General features: G+C 43.7%; 1 protein-coding gene across 1 annotated transcript; it reads right to left on the minus strand.

The window, feature by feature from the left end:
• Positions 1-8021: 8021 nt before the first annotated feature.
• LOC138895940 (uncharacterized) lies at positions 8022-8597 on the minus strand. Its single transcript, XM_070180704.1, has one exon. The coding sequence runs from the start codon at positions 8595-8597 to the stop codon at positions 8022-8024; it is 576 nt and encodes a 191-aa protein (XP_070036805.1).
• Between the last annotated feature and the right edge of the window lie 11952 nt (positions 8598-20549).

Genomic DNA, 20549 nt, shown 5'->3' on the forward strand with positions numbered 1-20549 from the left:
TACTTATGGTATAACTCTAATTACAGAAGGAAATCCCATGATTAGCTAATTAACCGTTCCTAATTTGATCCGTTCAGAGATTTTCGCCATGATCTTCGACCAGTCGCAGATATTTCACCTTTCCGTTATTATGTTATCTTCGATCTTGCTCGATGTCTGTCTTATTTGGTCTCAATCGCTGCTTGCCTCGGTCTCGATAGGTACCTCAAATCCCGAACTTGGTACTTTGTCCTCGTACCTTGGTCTGATCCACTACGGGGCCGACCTTCGATGCAGCTCCCTGGTCCCGGTCAGATAGAAAAATTGGGTGGGCTCGGTTTTAACTGTATACAGATAGTCCCCTCATTGTTTGGAGTGTAATGACAAGAAACGAATTGAGCCTTTGATTTTTATCTCGACCTGCCATGACGTCACCATCGTGACGTAAGTGGCGGAAGTGACCGAAACGTCCCGTCGGTATAGTTTCCCAAGTCATTAAAGAGTGTCAGTTGGTGGTCGGCCACTAGTGCCTTTGAACCGTCGCCGTAAATCCAATAAATAGACCATTTCCTCATTGATTCAAACTTTACTTTCACTTTCTTCTAATCTCCAAATCTTTTACATTTCTTAAGTTCTTCCCTTTTACAAATCTTCAGGTCTTGCTGTTAATCCTTTCTCAAATGCCAAGTCCTATTATCTTCCTCTCCTTTAAACTTACACAAAAATAGCAAACATCAAAAACGGTACCACAAAAAGAAGCTGCTTCATCTTCTCAATCGGCCGGTGGGAAAATGCAGGTGGAACCCCGTCTTGAGGAATGCATTCATGGGGGGTGCGCGCTAAACTCCGATTTCAAGATCGATAAAGCCTCGTCGATTCCTGGTCGATGCGAGCCAGTGTCGAGGTATATATGCTAGATAACTGAGGGATACCTTAAGCAGGTAAAGAAAGACTGCAACTGGGAGGGCAAAGAGGTGGTGATCCCGACCCCCAAAGAAGACATCACCACCCATGTGGAAGGGTTTCTAAGTGTTTACACTTACCCTTTCACACTGGGCCCCCTCAAACCCGTCATCGTTGATTTTTGCCGTCAATATCAAATAAACCTAGGCCAAATCCATCCTTCCTTTTGGTGAATTATTATTCTGCTCCGATTCTTCGTGAGCAAAATCGAGGGGCTCCCTTTCACCCTCTATCACCTTATCAGATTGTACAACCCCCGCCTCTATTGAGGCGGGTTAATAAAACTCCAACGCCGGGCTACTAAAGTGCTATTCTCGAGCATAGATGAAGACAAGGATCGAGGCTCGATGGGACGGTTCATTTGAGTGAGGACTTCCGACCTAATCCTAGTCGAGAAGATGCCATTTCCTGAGAAATGGAACATGAATCATTAGTACCGTCTCACTGTTATCTTCCATGTATTATTTGTTCCTTTTTCTTTTCTCATCGATGTCTTTTTTCATGATGTAGCGATCGTTTGGATGCCCCATGCGATTCTTGACCTCGAGAGCTGGGTTCAGAACCTGGCCTCGACCTTTACATACGCTGAGCACTCATGGCGCGATTTATCAAAGGGCCGATGGGAGGCCAAGACTCATGGTAAGCCAACTCTTTGTGTATTTGATGATTAGATTAAGATCCCCTTCTTCTACTTATTCAATTTTCTCGTGTATAGTCCTGGGCAAGGATGCAATCGTGAGGCCCCAATCTGATGAGGAGGAGACTTCGATCTCGGCATCGAAACCAGTGAAGGACAAAAAGAGAAAAAAGACCTTAACCTCCGAGGATCCAAAACCTAAGAAGAAGGTGGCTCGTAAGACGAAGAAGAACATCATCCTTCTGACCAAAGGCTCTATTCGGAGTCTAAGGGAGGAAGAAGAAGAAGAGGAAGAAGATGACTCCGGGCTGGTGTCCCTAGTGGGAATGAGCACCGAGACCCTAAAGGCCACTAAATCGGTGAAGGCTGCAAAGACTCCATCTCGAGATGAGGGGGTCTCGGGAAGAGACTTGGGTGAAGTTCCCGAGTCATCGAGGATTGAAGATGCCTCCCACCATAATGAGCCAACGGTGGGTACGGCTGTAGGGGCTGGTCTCGAGGCCCCTCGAGATGGAGAGAACGTCCCAAGTGATCCTCTTGGGGTAGTAGAAATTGGAGGCTCCCCGCTGCTCCCCTCGTTTTCTAAGGAGATGATTCAAGAGGCTCAGGCATTGAAGACCCCCTCCATCGAAGGAGCCCACTGAAGGGAGGACCCCTTCCATGATTACTTTACTGGGGTTGAAGATGCTACCGGCCTGAGCGACTTGGAGGTCTTGAGGAAGGACTCGGGCGAGGCATCGGGCCTTTTCAATGAAGCGCAACAAGCCCTGAATCGGGTAAGCTTTAACTCCCTTTGTTGGTATTACCCTTGTGTTCATTTTTCTCTTCCTGTATAACTTCTTTTCTTCTTTCTGCGTAGGCTTTAGCGCTTCATCGAGAAGCATTTTCTCGGTTTCGAGCTGAGCTGAGTCGGTACGAGGCCAATATTCAAAGGTTTACCGAGGAGAGGAATGCCCTCAACCTTCTTGGTGGGCAAAAAGAAGAAAAGATCAAGGACCTCCGAGTTGGCCACGACTCACAAAGATCAGACCGACCTGATCGAGCAGGTAATGAAAATATTAAAAGCTCATGGGCTCGATTCGGGAACGATGACTAACATTTCAATCTCACAGTTTCAGCAGAAGGTTGGGAGGATTGAGCACTTCTGCGAGGAGGTCGACATGATGAAGGCAGAGACCTTGGGGTGGAAAGAAAGTATGGACCGCTTTGCTGCTGAAAAAGAGGCTGCTCAAGCCCAATTGTCATCGGTCGAAAGTCAGCTTCGAGGCATGAAGGAGAAGAGCTCAGCTCAGGCAAAGCAAATAAAAGAGCTCGAGGCTCGGTTTGCTTCCGAACTTGCAGAGGCCAAATCTGAAGCCGAAAAGGCAAAGGCCGAGGTAGAGGCGGTCGTGGCCGTCTACCGGGCCGATGCTAAAGCCGCTCAAGTCCAAGCGAGAAAGGCAGCCGAGACCGCTCAAACTCGAGCACATTGGATTGCTGAACTCGCCAAATGCCAATCTCGGAGGGAAACCCTCGAGGAGATCCACGCTTGAGGTTTTGATCTTACGACGAGATAATAAATGCTAGAGAGCATGAAGCTGATGCTGGAGCATTGGCCTCTTTTGATGATGATGATGATGATGGTAGTAAGAGCGGGTCCGAGAATGGGGAGGACCTCGATGGAGGAGAAGCTTCCCCTGAGGAAAATTAGGAATCTTAGGCCTTTTCTTTTTTGAATTTTTGTGCAGGACCATGATCGGCCCTTGTAAATATCTTCGTATATATAAAAGATCTTTTTTCTGTTTCATTCATACTTTATGAAAATTTTGCTCATAAGTTCGAGGCTTAGGCAACTTGATTGAAGCCGGACTAATGTAGTCTTAATCGAGTGATTACTTGCTCGAACTCGGAGTAGGATGACTCTTAGGGTTTAATTGAGTGAGGATGATTTCTCGAACTCAGAAATAAAATGGTCCTTTAGGCTCTTTAATTAGGCCGATACGGCCATAGTAAAAAGAATGGCTTTCTCCCCCTTTTCGGCTTGAAAAGTTTATTGTTTAATCATATAAAATCTGTTGTACCTTAGCATGAAATGAGGGATTTTCTCGAGAGTTCGAATGATCCCGTACCCATTAGGGTTTTCAAGGGTCGATATTATCGAGACCCTTTGTTTCGTAATGCCTTAGCATAAAATAAAGAATTTGTTCGAGAGTTCGAGCGACTTTGTACACATTAGGGTTTTTGAGGGTCGATATTATCGAGACCCTTAGTAATTCAGCCGAGGGTAGCCTTTTTAACTGGTTTATGAAAATATTTGAATGCCTGTTTTATAACGGAAATCAGACGTCTCCGAACTGTGTTAATTTATCCGTAGCCTTTAGCTTGGGATTCGCCTTTTGGGCTTGTTCCCCTATTATACTTCGAACTTGTTCGAAGTATCAGTCCCCGAGTGGGGTGGCCTTGGCTTATAAAATCGAGGGTTGCCTTTTTAAGGTCTTACGATCTCGAGGTTTTAATAATTCGATCATGTCGATTTTTTGGATGGCAGTCCCCGAGTACAGGGTCAATTGTTCGAACTTTATTTGTGACCGACCCTTAAGCCAGTTTCCACAATAGATCACAAGCACGATATTGTAAAGTAAAATTTTCTCTAAGGCATGAAATATCTGGCAAGGAAAAATACTTTTTTCAATAGATTAACATGCGTACACGTTTGCCATTAGGGCTCGAGTAATCTACATGGGCATGGTTCGTTCGACCATTTGACCCTTACAAAATTTACTATCGAGACCCTGTCGGCACGAAGTATTTTCTTTGTAACTATCCGAGGGTGATGCCCCTCAGTATTCGAGGTTGATTGTCTCGGATACTGTTGAATTGCTCTAAGTTAGCACGAACAATGGTTGCCTCGTTAAATACCTCGTCGGAAAAACCCATTTGGGACAAAAATTGGTCTAAGGGAAAAAGAGTGCAATGCATGCTTTCAGACCTAAGGACTTTGTGTTTGAAGAATCCTTTGATGTATTCGATTAAACACCTACAAATGGTTAGTATAAAATATAAATGAAAGTGGAGAAGGTCGTACCTTAGTAGTAATATCGTTTGAGGAGTGATATGTTCCAATTGTTTGGTAATTGTTCGCCGTTCATCGTGCCAAGTTTGTAGGATCCCTTTCCGATGATATCAAGGATCCGATATGATCCGTCCCAGTTCAGGCCATGTTTTCCTTCGTTTGGGTCTCGAGTATTGAGGGTGACCTTCCCTAGAACCAAGTCCCCGATTTTAAAGTGTCGAAGATTGTCTCTTCGATTGTAGTACCTTTCGATCCGCAGTTTTTGTGCAGCCATTCGAACGAGGGAGGCTTCCCGTTTTTCATCTAGCAATTCGAGGCTTGTATTCATAGCCTTGTGATTTGACTCTTCCGTTGCATATCGAAACCTGACGCTGGGTTCCCCGACTTCAACCGAGATCAGAGCTTCGGTGCCATATACTAAAGAGAACGGTGTTATCCCCATACTGGATTTTGGCATTGTTCGATACACCCAAAAGACTTTGGGCAATATTTCTCTCCATTTTCCCTTAGCGTCGTTCAATCTTTTCTTTAGATTTTGAATGATGATTTTTTTTGTCGATTCGGCCTGTCTGTTCCCACTAGGATGATACGGCGTCAACATGATCCTTTTTATTTTGTGATCTTCGAGAAACTTTGTCACTTTGCTGCCGATGAATTGCTTTCCATTATTGTATACGATCTCGGCGGGCATCCCGAATCGGCATATAATGTGGTCCCAGATGAAGTCTATGACTTCTTTCTCTCTAATTTTCTCAAAAGCATGTGCTTTAACCCACTTAGAGAAATAGTCAGTCATAAACAAAATAAATTTAGCTTTACCTGGGGCCAATGGTAGAGAGCCGATGATATCCATTCCCCATTTCATGAATGGACATAGGGATAAGACTGATTGGAGTTGCTCTCCGGGTTGGTGAATCATCGGCGCATACCTTTGACATTTGTTGCACTTTCGAACAAACTCTTTTATATCCTTTTCTATATCGGTCCAATAGTATCCTGCTCTGATGACTTTGTGAACCAATGATTTGGCACCAGAATGATTTTCGCAGGTGCCCTCGTGGATTTCTCGTAGGACGTAGTCGGTATCTCCTGGTCCCAAACATATTGCCAATGGTCCAGTGAACATCCTTCTATAAAGTGTTCCATCTCCGGCCAATGTGAATCATGCAACCTTCGTACGTAGAGTCCTCAATTCCTTAGGATCCGATGGAAGCTTCCCGTTCTTTAGGTACTCGATATATTTTTTCCTTCAATCCCAGGTCAGACTTTTGGAGTTGATTTCGGCATGGCGTTCTTCGATTATTGACCTTGAAAGTTGTACGACAATACCCAAGCTAATCTCGTTGTCTTCGACTGATGACCACAAACTTGCAAGGGCATCGGCCTCGCTGTTTTGTTCTCGAGGCACATGTTGTAGGGTCCATTCTTTAAACCTATGTAGAGTCACCTGTAGTTTGTCCAAGTACCTCTGCATTCGATCTTCTCGAACTTCGAAGGTTCTGTTGACTTGGTTTACCACAAGCAGGGAGTCACATTTGGCCTCGATGACCTCTGCTCCCAAACCTTTAGCTAGCTCGAGACCTGCAATCATGGCCTCATACTCGGCCTCATTGTTAGTTAACTTGGAAGTTTTGATAGCTTGTCTAATTATATTACCCGTGGGTGACTTAAAAACTAGCCGTACCCCTTTATGTTCAAAGCGCCGTCTGTAAAGGGGGTCCATACCCCCGATGATGTACCCAACTTTAATAATAGTTCCTTTTCGACCTCGGGTACGAGGGCTGGTGTAATGTCAACCACAAAATCCGCTAAGATTTGAGACTTGATGGCCATTCGGGGTCGATACTCGATATCGTACCCACTAATCTCAACGGTCTATTTGGCCAATCGGCCCGAAAGTTTGGGCTTATGCAAAATATTGCAAAGGGGATAAGTAGTTACCACACAGATCGGGTGACACTGAAAATATGGTTTTAATTTCCTAGAGGCGCTTATTAGGGCAAGCGCTAATTTTTCTAAGTGTGGGTACGGGATCTCGGCCTCACCTAAAGTTCGACTAACATAGTAAATAGGAAATTGCATACCTTGCTTTTCTCGAACTAGGACCTCACTTACCGCGATTTCTGAGACTGCTAAGTACAAGTAGAGTTGCTCGTCCTTTTTTGGAGTATGAAGCAGTGGCAGGCTCGATAGGTACCGCTTTAATTCTTCCAATGCTTTTTGACATTCTGGGGTCCATGCAAAATTGTTCTTCTTTTTTAGCAGTGAGAAGAACCTGTGACTTCTATCCGAAGACCTCGAGATGAATCGGCCTAGGGAAGCTATGCGCCCTGTTAATATTTGTACGGCCTTAATATTGTCCACGACTATGATGTCTTCAATTGCCTTGATCTTATCGGGGTTGATTTCGATCCCGCGATTTGATAACATAAATCCGAGGAACTTGCCCGAGCCGACCCCGAATGCACATTTCTCCGGGTTGAGTTTCATGTAGTGTTTCCTTAGTATATCGAAGGTCTCCTGCAAATTTTTTAAATGGTCCTCCGCTTGTAGGGACGTAACTAACATATCGTCAATATAAACCTCCATTGATTTACCTATTTATTCTTCGAATATTCAATTTACTAAGCGTTGATAAGTGGCACTGGCATTTTTTAGTCCAAACGACATTACATTATAATAATAGGTGCCGTACTTAGTGATGAACGAAGTCTTTTCCTGATCCTCCGGGTTCATTTGTAATTGATTGTACCCGGAGTAGGCATCGATAAAACTAAGGATCTTGTGGCCGGCCGTGGCATCGATCATGGGATCGATATTCGGCAGAGGAAAAGAGTCTTTAGGACATGCTTTGTTTAAATCTTTACAGTCTACGCACATTCTAAGTTTATTTCCCTTTTTAGGGACTATAACTACGTTTGCTAACCATTCGGGATATTTTACCTCCCGACTGGATCCTATTTTGAGAAGTTTGGTTACCTCGTCCTTGATGAATACATGTTTTACCTCGGACTGGGGCCTTCTCTTTTTTTTTTACCGGGCAAAACTTTGGGTCCAAGCTCAGTCGATGTGTAGTGATCTCCGGCGGGATCCCTGTCATATCTAGGCGGGATCAAGTAAACAATCCATATTATTGATAAGAAATTTAATGAGTTTTTCCCTGAGCTCAGGGGTTAACCCCATACCCAGGTACGTCATAAATTTAATGGTCCAGTTCCTCGACTGTCGATTTGGTGGCGTCAGAATCCTCGGGGGATATGAAGGATCGAGGGATCCAGTAGTCATCGTCCTCGTCCATTCCCTGCTTCCCCGACTGAGACGAGGTTGGTGGTTGTGGTTGCTATTTAGCTTCCTATTTTTCTTTGGACTCCGGTCCCTTTGTTGACGAAATCACCGATTTGTTACTTCGTCGACCGCGAACATTTCTTTGGCAACATGCTGTTCCGCATACACTGTTTTTTCTCCATCCAGTGTTGGGAACTTCAGTATTTGGTGAAGGGTTGAGGGGACTGCCCTCATGTTGTGAATCCAGGGTCTTCTGAGCAGTGCATTGTATCTCATATCGCCCTCGATCACATGGAACTTTGTTTCTTGAATAGTTCCAGCTACATTTACAGGTAGGATGATTTCACCTTTAGTTGTTTCACATGCTATGTTGAAGCCATTGAGAATCCGAGATGCAGGTACGATCTGATCTTGTAGGCCAAGCTGCTCCACGACCCTCGATCGAATAATATTGGCCGTGCTTCCTGGATCAGTTAAAACACGTTTGACCTGAATTTTATTCATAAGGATAGAGATTACCAAAGCATCATTGTGAGGTTGAGAGATCCCTTCTATTTCCTCATCTTTGAATGATAAAGTGCCTTCTGGCACATAGTCTCGAGTTCGTTTTTCCTTGGTGATTGATACTTTAGTGCGTTTGAACACGGGCCTTTGTGGAATATCGACCCCACCAACGATCATGTGAATCACATGTTGTGGTTCTTCCTACTCGTTTTTCCTGTTCGCATCCCTGTCTCTAAAATAGTTTTTAGCTCGGTCGCTCAAGAATTCTCGAAGGTGACCCTCGTTGAATAGATGGGCCACCTCCTCCCTTAGTTTTCTGCAGTCTTCGGTTCTATGACCATGTGTACCATGATATCTTCATATTTGGTTGGGGTTTCTTTAGGATGGATCGGTTTGTAGGGGTATGGGCCATATAGTATCTTTGATTTTCCCAATGGCTGACACAATACTTGATGTGTCGATGCTGAAGTTGTATTTTGATAATCGTGGTGCTTCTGTGGGATCGGCATGTTTATCGATTGTTCCTTCAATTATTTTGGATGTGATTGTGTCTTGGGCCGCTTTTTCTACGATCTGCGTTGTATGGTTGATACCAATCTCTGTACGACCGGGGTTTTCTGTCGATATCCCTTTGAGTTCTGCCGGCGAGCCTGTTTGGATAAACGGAACCGGAAGGGGTCCCCAATTGATCATCCTCGACCCTGATATTTGACTGGTACCGATTATGTACATCGACTCAGGTTACTGCTAGATATTCAATTAAATTTTGCTTTAGCTATCATGATGCTACCGAACTTCGTTTGTTCAAACCCTGAGTAAAGGCTTGAATAGCCCAATCGTCTGTGACCGGTGGTAGTTCCATGCGTTCTATATGGAATCGAGATACGAATTCCCTCAACATTTCGTTGTCTTTTTGTTTCACCTTGAAGAGGTCTGACTTCCTAGTTGCAACCTTTATTGCTCTGGCATGCGCCTTACGTAGGAGTCTGCAAGCATGGCGAAGGAATCGATGGAATTAGGCAGCAAATTGTGGTACCATATCATTTTTCCTTTCGACAAGGTTTCTCCAAATTTCTTCAGTAAAACAGATTCAATCTCATCGTCTTCCAAGTCTTTCCCTTTTATTGTGCATGTATAAGAAGTGACATGCTCATTAGGGTAGGTGGTCCCATTGTACTTAGGAATTTCTTGCATTCGAAAATTCTTCGGAATGGGTTTCGGATCCGCACTTGGAGGGAAAGGCTTATGTACGAATTTCTTTGAATCCATACCCTTTAGAATTGGCGGCGCCCCCGGTATTTGGTCAACCCGTGAGTTGTATGTCTCTACTTTCTTGTCATTTGCCTCAATTTTCTTTTCTCCCGATTCAATCCGTTTAGTGAGCTCCTCGAGCATTTACGTAATGGCGGGGTCAGTCCCCGATTCATTGACGTTCGACCTTTCCGGAACAGGCTCGGTCCTGTGGAAGACTTGTGGTTTGATCCTATTCGGTGTTCGGTGCTGATTTTGTAGTTGTGCAATATCGGCTTGTTGAGCCTATAACATTTCGAATATCAGTTGGAGGCTAACTTCACCATCTTCTCCGCCCTACGTACCTTGACCACCTGATTGAACTTCCCTACGTACGCTACTTTCGGGATTAATGCCCAAATTTGCATTTAGGGTTACATGTAAACTGACATCAACGAGATTTGCAATTGGTGCTCTCTCGAGGTCAGCCTGAGGCACTTCGATTCTTGGGGCGGCTATATTGTCATTTTTACCGTGAAATCCGAGGCCGTTGTCACCATGTGTAGGCGTTACTTGTGAGTTTGACATGTTTATCATAAAAACAAAGATTCTTACGAGAACAAGTGTAAATCAGTGCGTGTTATGGGAATCAGTATTAAGCAATCACTATTATCCTTAGCCCCACGGTGGGCGCCAAACTGTTTACCCTTAAAATTGGATAACAATTAAACTTATAATGTGGTTTTAAGGACATGTGATTTCACCTAATACCAAATGATAAATGTGAAAATTAATAATAGAAATGAACTATAAAGCAAAGCAAACCAATGTTGAAACGGGATTCAACCCTCGAGCTAGGGTGCCCTCGAACTGATTGATACCAAAATAATTAAAATAAAGCAAGCTGATGAACAAGAGAGTATAAGCTAAAGAGAGAGCATTATATTGGCTTTTATATGCGAGAACAATCTTTCTATACATATAGTTAATACTCCCCTTTATATAGTAGAAGAATTTTACTTATGGTATAACTCTAATTACAGAAGGAAATCCGCTGATTAGCTAATTAACCGTTCCTAATTTGATCCGTTCCGAGATTTTCGCCATGATCTTTGACCAGTCACGGATATTTCGCATTTCCGTTATTATGTTATCTTCGATCTTGCTCGATGCCTGTTTTATTCGTGTCACGCCCCGACCTGGAAGCGAGACTGGCACCCGGTGCCTCAACTAACCTAGTGTACCAAATTAAGACTAAGGGACTCTGAACACATAATGTCATACTTTGGCCCTGGGGCCACCTTGCAAGACAATTTGCGAAGCAAAATATAAAATTGAATGGAAACTAGCGCTAACTAAACATCAAAATAAAGCTAGGCTGAAAAGGCCGTCATAGCTACTACAGCTGACAAACCACCAAATTATACATACCAGGCCTACAAACCCAACATACTGCACTAACCAACAGGATATGTCTACAAGCCTCTACTGATAGATGTACTATGATCGGAACAGGGCCCCGACCTACCCATAACATATATACAGATATACATAAGATGTACACAAAAACTCTAGACCTGGCAACTCCGAAAGACGTGGAGCTTACCGATCAGGCTGAACTCTGGAAACACCTACTGAGGAGGTATACCCGTCTGTCTATCTGAACCTGCATGCATGAAATGCAGCGTCCCCAGAAAAGGGACGTCAGTACAAAATAATGTACCGAGTATATAAGGCGATAACATAACTGAAAGTTGGAACTGAACTGATAATATAATAACTGAAAGTAATTGGGAGTCAAAGATGATCTGGAGATATACTTACCTGTTGATACTGACTCAACTCCTTCAATATAGTAAGTAAAATAATTATCCGGCCTTATAAGGCTCGGTATATATAACTGCTCTGCCGTAGTAGGCTCGCTCATAGGCGCTCGGCCATACTAGGCTATGTATCTCGACCATGCTGGGCTCGCTCATAGGCGCTCGGCCACAGTAGGCTCGGTATATAACTTTCCATCTGATCAGAGGTTGCCCAATAGGGGCCTGCCCATCGATTATAGCTCGATGGTAATGAAAATACTGTAATACTGTATATATAGGCTTGCTGCTCTCTTGACTGGAAGAAGACAATACTATATTGAATATAGAATCTCGATAAGGAATAATATTGTAACTTATGAGACTAGAATAGTGTGAATAAATTCATGAATATGAACTTCTCTTTTTGTCTCATTACTAACACATGTAGCTACGAGATCATGCCAAAATGAAGGAAGGCTTAGCCTTAACATACCTTATCACAATCTTTCCAATCACCAAGTTGAACTCACCTCTTCGCACCTTAATCTACAAGAATGATAATAATACTATCGTTAAGTTACGAAAGGTACAACTATTGCACAACGAACGACAAACCTATTTTGTATTAAAACGGGCAGCATCTCCCCTATAATCCTTACTTCCTCCAAATTCAAGATAACACCAACAATAAAAGAACAGAACAATAACAACATATATACATCATTTTCCAGCCCTATATACACCATCAAATACTACAAAACAGCCCAACACACCCCAATCTCTTCATACACAAAATGACCACCGTAGTAGTGTCAAACGACCCGGAAATGTTATGACGAATGACCAGCCAATCACCCTACATTTATATGGTGTTTATAAACCCCCTTCCTCCTCCAAAACTCCACAAAACAGTAGTAAAACACGCAGCCCAACAGCAACACAAAACAGTCCACAAAACAGTCCGCTACAAGTGAATAACTCGAACTCACGGCTTCCGATCACCGTCCCGTGAGTTCTTACAAGTATAGAACGACTTACCATGAATTTTCAGAAGAAAAACTGGATGAAAGAGAGCAGTAAACTCACCTTATTTGTTGGATAACTCAGCTCCTATCTTGGTTCTTCAAACTCTAGGTTTTACCTCCAATTAGAACTTGAAAGGGAGAGAAAATCAATTAGGGTTTGTGGGAAATTTTTGGGAGGATTCTTTGCAGAGCTTATGTCTGGTTATTATGCTCTATTTTAAGTCTAATATATGAAGAAAATAGGCCCTTAAAAGGCCTCTTTGGACGACCCGAAATGGCCCATTTTTTTGGGCTCTCATTTAAGCAAGTAGGTGACACACCTACTTGTCACCTAGCAGCTCGCGCAGTATCGCACAAATGCCCATATCTTTCTACTCCAATGTCATATTGATAAATGGTTTAATGCGTTAGAAAATAGACTCATAGATCTTTAATTTTATGGGTGGAACACCCCATAACTCTAAGAATATTGGGAGAAAATCGTAGTTACATTTGACCCAAAGTTTCAATAAAACTTATGAATGTAACTTGTGATGACTTTCATCGACTTTTGTTCCACAACTCTCTTGACTTCAAAACATAACACACGGATATCATACGACTAATATAAATCATAACATAATCTCCTTATCATGTTAAGCACCCTAGTCTCACCCCAAAGGTATATGTTATAACATTCCCAACTTGTCGACTTTCGACGAAACATTATTTTCTTCAATTGCTTTATCTTCTGAACCGTCCAACCCTCTTTGTACTTGTTGTTCATGATCTTCAATATTTGTAACCTCAGAGGTAACATGATTAAATTAATTTTTATACTTTTAAATATTATCTCATTTTTGGTCCTACATTAGTTTGCTTACGATGCATTTTTATGTACGAAAATATAGGGTGTAACATCATTCCCCCCTTGGAAACATTCGTCCTCGAATGTTTACTCTTAGAGACTTTGGAAACTTTTGCCAGAGTATCCTTCGTACACTAGGTTAAAACCAACCTGTACGTAGCCAGAAAACATACTATGCATGCCACACATGGCCAATGTTTATAAATAGCAACACTTTGCCTCACCAACCGTAAATCATAAATACTAAAAGTGAAAAATAAAAGCTTACCTGCTGACCTGCTAGCCTGAATAGAGCTGTGTTGTAGCATCCCATCTCGAGCCATATCTTTAGTTTGAAATAGGTGGGGGTATTTAGACTTCATTTCTTCCTCCGATTCCCACGTCATCTCTTCTACATTCTTGCTCCTCCATAAAACCTTTACGGAAGCTACCTCCTTATTTCGTAGATTGCGGATTTGTCGGTCTAGGATGGCAACTGGAATTTCCTCGTATGACAAGTCCTCTGTAATCTGTACATCATCCGTGGGCACCACTCGGGTAGGATCGCCAATGCACTTCCGTAGCATAGATACGTGAAAAACCGGATGGACAAACTCCAATTCTGAGGGCAACTCTAACTCATAAGCTACTTGGCCCACTCTCCGAATGATCCTATAAGGCCCAATATACCGTGGGCTAAGCTTGCCTTTCTTGCCAAACCTCATCATGCCCTTCATAGGTGATACCTTTAAGAATACCCAATCATTAATCCTGAACTCTAAGTCTCGTCGCCGCACGTCAGAATATGACTTCTGACGACTCTGAGCTGTCAACAGTCGCTCCCGGATAAGCTTTACTTTCTCTATGGCCTGTTGAACCAGGTCTGGCCCATATAACCTAGATTCCCCAACAGCAAACCACCCTATAGGAGATCTGCACTTACGCCCATACAAAGCCTCGTACGGAGCCATCTGAATACTGGAGTGGTAACTGTTATTATATGCAAACTCGACAAGAGGTAGATGTTCATCCCAACTTCTTTTACAATCCAACACACATACTCGTAACATATCCTCGAGCGTCTGAATTGTGCGCTCGGCTTGTCCATCAGTCTGTGGATGAAAAGCTGTGCTGAGATTCACCTGAGTCCCTAGACCTCTCTGAAATGACCTTCCAAAAATATGCTGTAAACTGAGCCCCACGGTCAGATATAATAGAAACTGGTACTCCGTGTAGCCGCACTATCTCCTTAATATATAACTTTGCATAATCTTCTGCTGTATATGTAGATCTGACCGGTAGGAAGTGAGCTAATTTCGTGAGCCTATCGACTATCACCCATATGGAATCGAACTTACGATTAGAACGAGGTAAACCCGTGATAAAGTCCATGTTTATCGCCTCCCATTTCCATGTCGGGATCTCTATAGTCTGCATTAGCCCTCCAGGCTTCTGGTGCTCTATCTTCACTTGCTGGCAACTAGTACATTGGGCGACAAACTCAGCAATGTTCTTCTTCATATCATTCCACCAGTACACATCCTTAATGTCATGATACATCTTCGTCGACCCAGGATGGATGGAATACCATGAATAATGTGCCTCTGACATAATCCTGTCTCGTAGCCCTGCTACATCTGGAACACACAAACGACCCCTATATCTGAGAACCCCATCTCCCTTTAGCTCTAACAGTGGCTTCTTCTGCTGCGGAACTCGCTCTCTCAGCTCGACCAACTCTGGGTCCTCGTACTGCCTTTCCTTAACTTTCGCTATGAGGGATGATTTTGTAGTGTTTTGGAGTACAACTCCACCATCCTCAAAATCTACTAACCGAACCCCCAATGAAGACAATTGATGAATCTCTCTAGCTAATTGTCTTTTCTTGGGCTCTACATGTGCTAAGCTACCCATAGATCGGCGACTTAAGGCATCTGCTACAACATTAGCTTTCCCTGGATGGTAGAGAATGTTAACATCGTAATCTTTCAATAACTCAAGCCATCGCCTCTGTCGCAAATTCAACTCTTTCTGCTTGAAGATATATTGTAGGCTTTTATGATCAGTAAATACATCAACATGAACACCATATAAATAATGCCGCCATATCTTAAGTGCATGGACAACCGCAGCTAACTCGAGGTCGTGGGTCGGATAATTCCTCTCGTGCTTCCTCAACTGCCTTGAAGCATATGCAATTACCTTCCCATGTTGCATCAGGACACATCCTAACCCGACACCTGATGCATCACAATACACGGCATAACCCTCTAGACCCTCTGGAAGTGTTAGAACTGGAGCTGAGGTCAACCTGTTCTTAAGCTCTTGGAAACTCCACTCACAAGCCTCTGTCCATTGAAACTTAGTTTCTTTCTGTGTCAACTTCGTCAATGGTGCCGAAAGGGAAGAAAAACCCTCTACGAACCTCCGATAGTATCCTGCTAAGCCTAGAAAGCTATGAACCTCTGTCGGAGTGGTAGGTCTAGGCCAAGATTTCACGGCCTCAATCTTCTGAGTGTCCACCTTTATCCCTTTATCTGATACAATATGCCCCAAGAATGCTACAGACTTCAACCAGAACTCACATTTAGAAAACTTAGCATACAACTTACGATCACGGAGGGTTTGGAGTACCGCTCGCAGGTGGTCCGCATGCTCATCCTCTGAACGGGAATAAACCAGAATATCATCAATAAATACTATCACGAACAGATCTAAAAATGGTCAGAATAGGCTATTCATCAAGTCCATAAATACAGCGGGTGCATTAGTCAACCCGAAGGACATGACAAGGAACTCGAAGTGGCCATATCGGGTCCTGAAGGCTGTCTTCGGAATATCTTTTTCCCGAACTCTGACTTGGTGGTACCCCGACCTCAAATCTATCTTTGAAAAGCATCTAGCCCCCTGCAACTGATCAAACAAGTCATCGATCCTTGGAAGTGGATACTTATTCTTAATAGTTACCTTGTTCAGCTGCCTATAATCGATACACATCCTCAGCGAGCCGTCTTTCTTCCGCACAAATAGTACTGGTGCACCCCAAGGTGAGGTACTGGGCCTGATGTAACCTTTCTCCAACAAATCTTTTAACTGCTCCTTCAACTCCTTCAATTCGCCAGGTGCCATTCTATACGGAGGGACGGATATTGGTTGAGTTCCTGGAAGCAAATCGATGCTAAAATCAATCTCTCGCTCTGGAGGAATACCTGGAAGCTCATCTGGAAACACATCTGCATACTCTTTGACTACGGGAATAGACTGAAGTGTAGGTATCTCAGCATCTGCATCTCTAACTCGCACAATATGATAAATGCACCCTTTTGCGATCATTTTCCTCGCCTTCAGATAGGAAATAAACCTACCTCTGGGCGTTGGTGTATTACCTACCCATTCAAGGACTGGCTCACCCGAAAAATGAAATCTGGCTGCCTTTGCTCGGCAATCAACTATGGCATAGCAAGCTGCCAACCAGTCCATGCCCATGATAGCATCAAAATCCATCATCTCTAGCTCAACTAGGTCAGCTGAGGTCTGACGACTACAAATTGTCACCGTACAAACTCGGTAAACCCGTCTAGCAATAATCGATTCTCCGACCGGTGTAGATACCACAAAAGGATCACTTAGTATTTCAGGCACTATACCAAACTTCCTCGCGACAAATGGGGTAATATACGATAAAGTAGATCCTGGGTCTCTCAAAGCATAAGCATCGTGAGAGAAAATGGTTAATATACCTGTCACAATGTCTGGTGAAGACTCCTGGTCCTGTCGACCCCGCTAAAGCATAGATACGGTTCTGATTACCACTTGAACTGGAACCTCTACCTCTGCCCCGACCTCTACCAGCCGAAGAATGAGACTCGCGCCCTGAAGGATGCACGGACATAGATGATCCTGTTGCTGAACTCGCTGGTTGTGCCATTCCCCCCGAATCTCTATTTGGGCAATCCCGCATCATATGCCCTGGACGCCCACAAGTATAACAAGCATCAGAACCTGCTCGGCGTTGGCCCAAGTGTCCTCTACCACAGATGTCACACCGTGGAGGAAATGACCATGTCTGCGCAGATCCTCGCTGTCGCTGTAAACCCGACGCCCATGAGCTCTCACCTGGTCTTGACTGAGTATAACGGTCATACCTGTAACCCTGTAACTGAGGTGGCGGAGGCCTAGGTGGCCGTCCGAAGTACTGGGTCCTATAACTACCCTGATATTTCTCCTGAGACCTGGGAAATCTCATCCTCTTACATTGCCCTTGCTCAGCCCTCTCTGTACCCTGCTGCCGACGCCTACCCCTTTCTATATTCTGGGCGAATGCCTGAATCCGGGAGATATCCATACTATCCTGCAATGCAGCGGTAGCACATGCCTCGGTTAACTCTGGGGCTAACCCTGCTATAAACCTGTGAATCCTGTCCCGCATAGTAGCAACTATGGATGGTGCATATCTGGCCAATGAGTCAAAACAGAGACTATACTCTCGAACACTCATATTACCCTGCTTAAGGGCTAGAAACTGATCGACTCGAGCCTATCGGATCTCCCGTGGTAAGTACTGGTCAAGGAAGGCATCTGAAAAATTCTCCCAAATAGCTGGAGGTGCATCACGTCCCCTGGACCTCTCCCATCCCTCATACCAAAGGATGGCTATATCTCGGAGTCGAAAAGCTGCCAGCTCAACTGCCTCTTTCTCCGTGGCATGCATAACACGAAAGATCCTGTGAAGCTGATCTATGAAATCCTGCGGGTCCTCCCTCTGATCTGTCCCCGTGAACTCTGGGGGACTCAAAGCAATAAACTCTCGGACCCTTAAACTCCCAGACCCCTCAGAAGTTCCTGCACTAGCTGATGCCCTAGCCTATTGCTGGGTAGCTACCAACTGTGTCAACAAATGCACCGCACTCCTCAAGTCCTGATCTGATGGAAGTGGAGGGGGAACTGGATGCGCGGTTTCCCTAGGAATCTCCGTAGTTGGTGGAGGAGCCGGTAATGGCTGAGTAGGGGTCTCACCTTGAGCCTCAGACTGGGCCCCATCTACTGGGGGTACCCTGCCGGTCCCCTCACCTACTGCTGTATCTCTCCTCTGGCTAGCCGTAGTCTTCCTAGTCACCGTCATCTGTGCATGCAAACACCAACACATAAGTTTAATTCAAATTTTCTATAACTCAGTTCTGTAGCACGATTTAGATTTCAAAGAAGGGTAACCAACTCCTAAATGCCCTGTAGTGCCCTGCTTATATAATGTGGTGCACAACACATCTATAAACAAGACTCTACTAGACACGGCTTGTAGACTCCCTAGGATAGAACTGCTCTGATACCAAGTTTGTCATGCCCCGACCTGGAAGCGAGACTGGCACCCGGTGCCTCAACTAACCTAGTGTACCAAATTAAGACTAAGGGACTCTGAATACATAATGTCATACTTTGGCCCTGGGGCCACCTTGCAAGACAATTTGCGAAGCAAAATATAAAATTGAATGGAAACTAGCGCTAACTAAACATCAAAATAAAGCTAGGCTGAAAAGGCCGTCATAGCTACTACAGCTGACAAACCACCAAATTATACATACCAGGCCTACAAACCCAACATACTGCACTAACCAACAGGATATGTCTACAAGCCTCTACTGATAGATGTACTATGATCGGAACAGGGCCCCGACCTACCTATAACATATATACAGATATACATAAGATGTACACAAAAACTCTAGACCTGGCAACTCCGAAAGACGTGGAGCTTACCGATCAGGCTGAACTCTGGAAACACCTACTGAGGAGGTATACCCGTCTGTCTATCTGAACCTGCATGCATGAAATGCAGCGTCCCCAGAAAAGGGACGTCAGTACAAAATAATGTACCGAGTATATAAGGCGATAACATAACTGAAAGTTGGAACTGAACTGATAATATAATAACTGAAAGTAATTGGGAGTCAAAGATGATCTGGAGATATACTTACCTATTGATACTGACTCAACTCCTTCAATATAGTAAGTAAAATAATTATCCGGCCTTATAAGGCTCGGTATATATAACTGCTCTGCTGTAGTAGGCTCACTCATAGGCGCTCGGCCATACTAGGCTATGTATCTCGACCATGCTGGGCTCGCTCATAGGCGCTCAGCCACAGTAGGCTCGGTATATAACTTTCCATCTGATCAGAGGTTGCCCAATAGGGGCCTGCCCATCGATTATAGCTCGATGGTAATGAAAATACTGTAATACTGTATATATAGGCTTGCTGCTCTCTTGACTGGAAGAAGACAATACTATATTGAATATAGAATCTCGATAAGGAATAATATTGTAACTTATGAGACTAGAATAGTGTGAATAAATTCATGAATATGAACTTCTCTTTTTGTCTCATTACTAACACATGTAGCTACGAGATCATGCCAAAATGAAGGAAGGCTTAGCCTTAACATACCTTATCACAATCTTTCCAATCACCAAGTTGAACTCACCTCTTCGCACCTTAATCTACAAGAATGATAATAATACTATCGTTAAGTTACGAAAGGTACAACTATCGCACAACGAACGACAAACCTATTTTGTATTAAAACGGGCAGCATCTCCCCTATAATCCTTACTTCCTCCAAATTCAAGATAACACCAACAATACAAGAACAGAACAATAACAACATATATACATCATTTTCCAGCCCTATATACACCATCAAATACTACAAAACAGCCCAACACACCCCAATCTCTTCATACACAAAACGACCACCGTAGTAGTGTCAAACGACCCGGAAATGTTATGACGAATGACCAGCCAATCACCCTGCATTTATATGGTGTTTATAAACCCCCTTCCTCCTCCAAAACTCCACAAAATAGTAGTAAAACACGCAGCCCAACAGCAACACAAAACAATCCACAAAATAGTCCGCTACAAGTGAATAACTCGAACTCACGGCTTCCGATCACCGTCCCGTGAGTTCTTACAAGTATAGAACGACTTACCATGATTTTTCAGAAGAAAAACTGGATGAAAGAGAGCAGTAAACTCACCTTATTTGTTGGATAACTCAGCTCCTATCTTGGTTCTTCAAACTCTAGGTTTTACCTCCAATTAGAACTTGAAAGGGAGAGAAAATCAATTAGGGTTTGTGGGAAATTTTTGGGAGGATTCTTTGCAGAGCTTATGTCTGGTTATTATGCTCTATTTTAAGTCTAATATATGAAGAAAATAGGCCCTTAAAAGGCCTCTTTGGACGACCC

Source organism: Nicotiana tomentosiformis, chromosome 7, assembly GCF_000390325.3.
Source record: "Nicotiana tomentosiformis chromosome 7, ASM39032v3, whole genome shotgun sequence".
Taxonomy (NCBI): domain Eukaryota; kingdom Viridiplantae; phylum Streptophyta; class Magnoliopsida; order Solanales; family Solanaceae; genus Nicotiana; species Nicotiana tomentosiformis.

What these genes read in the sequence shown, in the direction of transcription:
- LOC138895940 (XM_070180704.1), bottom strand. Translation starts at nt 8,597, where the DNA reads ATGATCGTTGGTGGGGTCGATATTCCACAAAGGCCCGTGTTCAAACGC.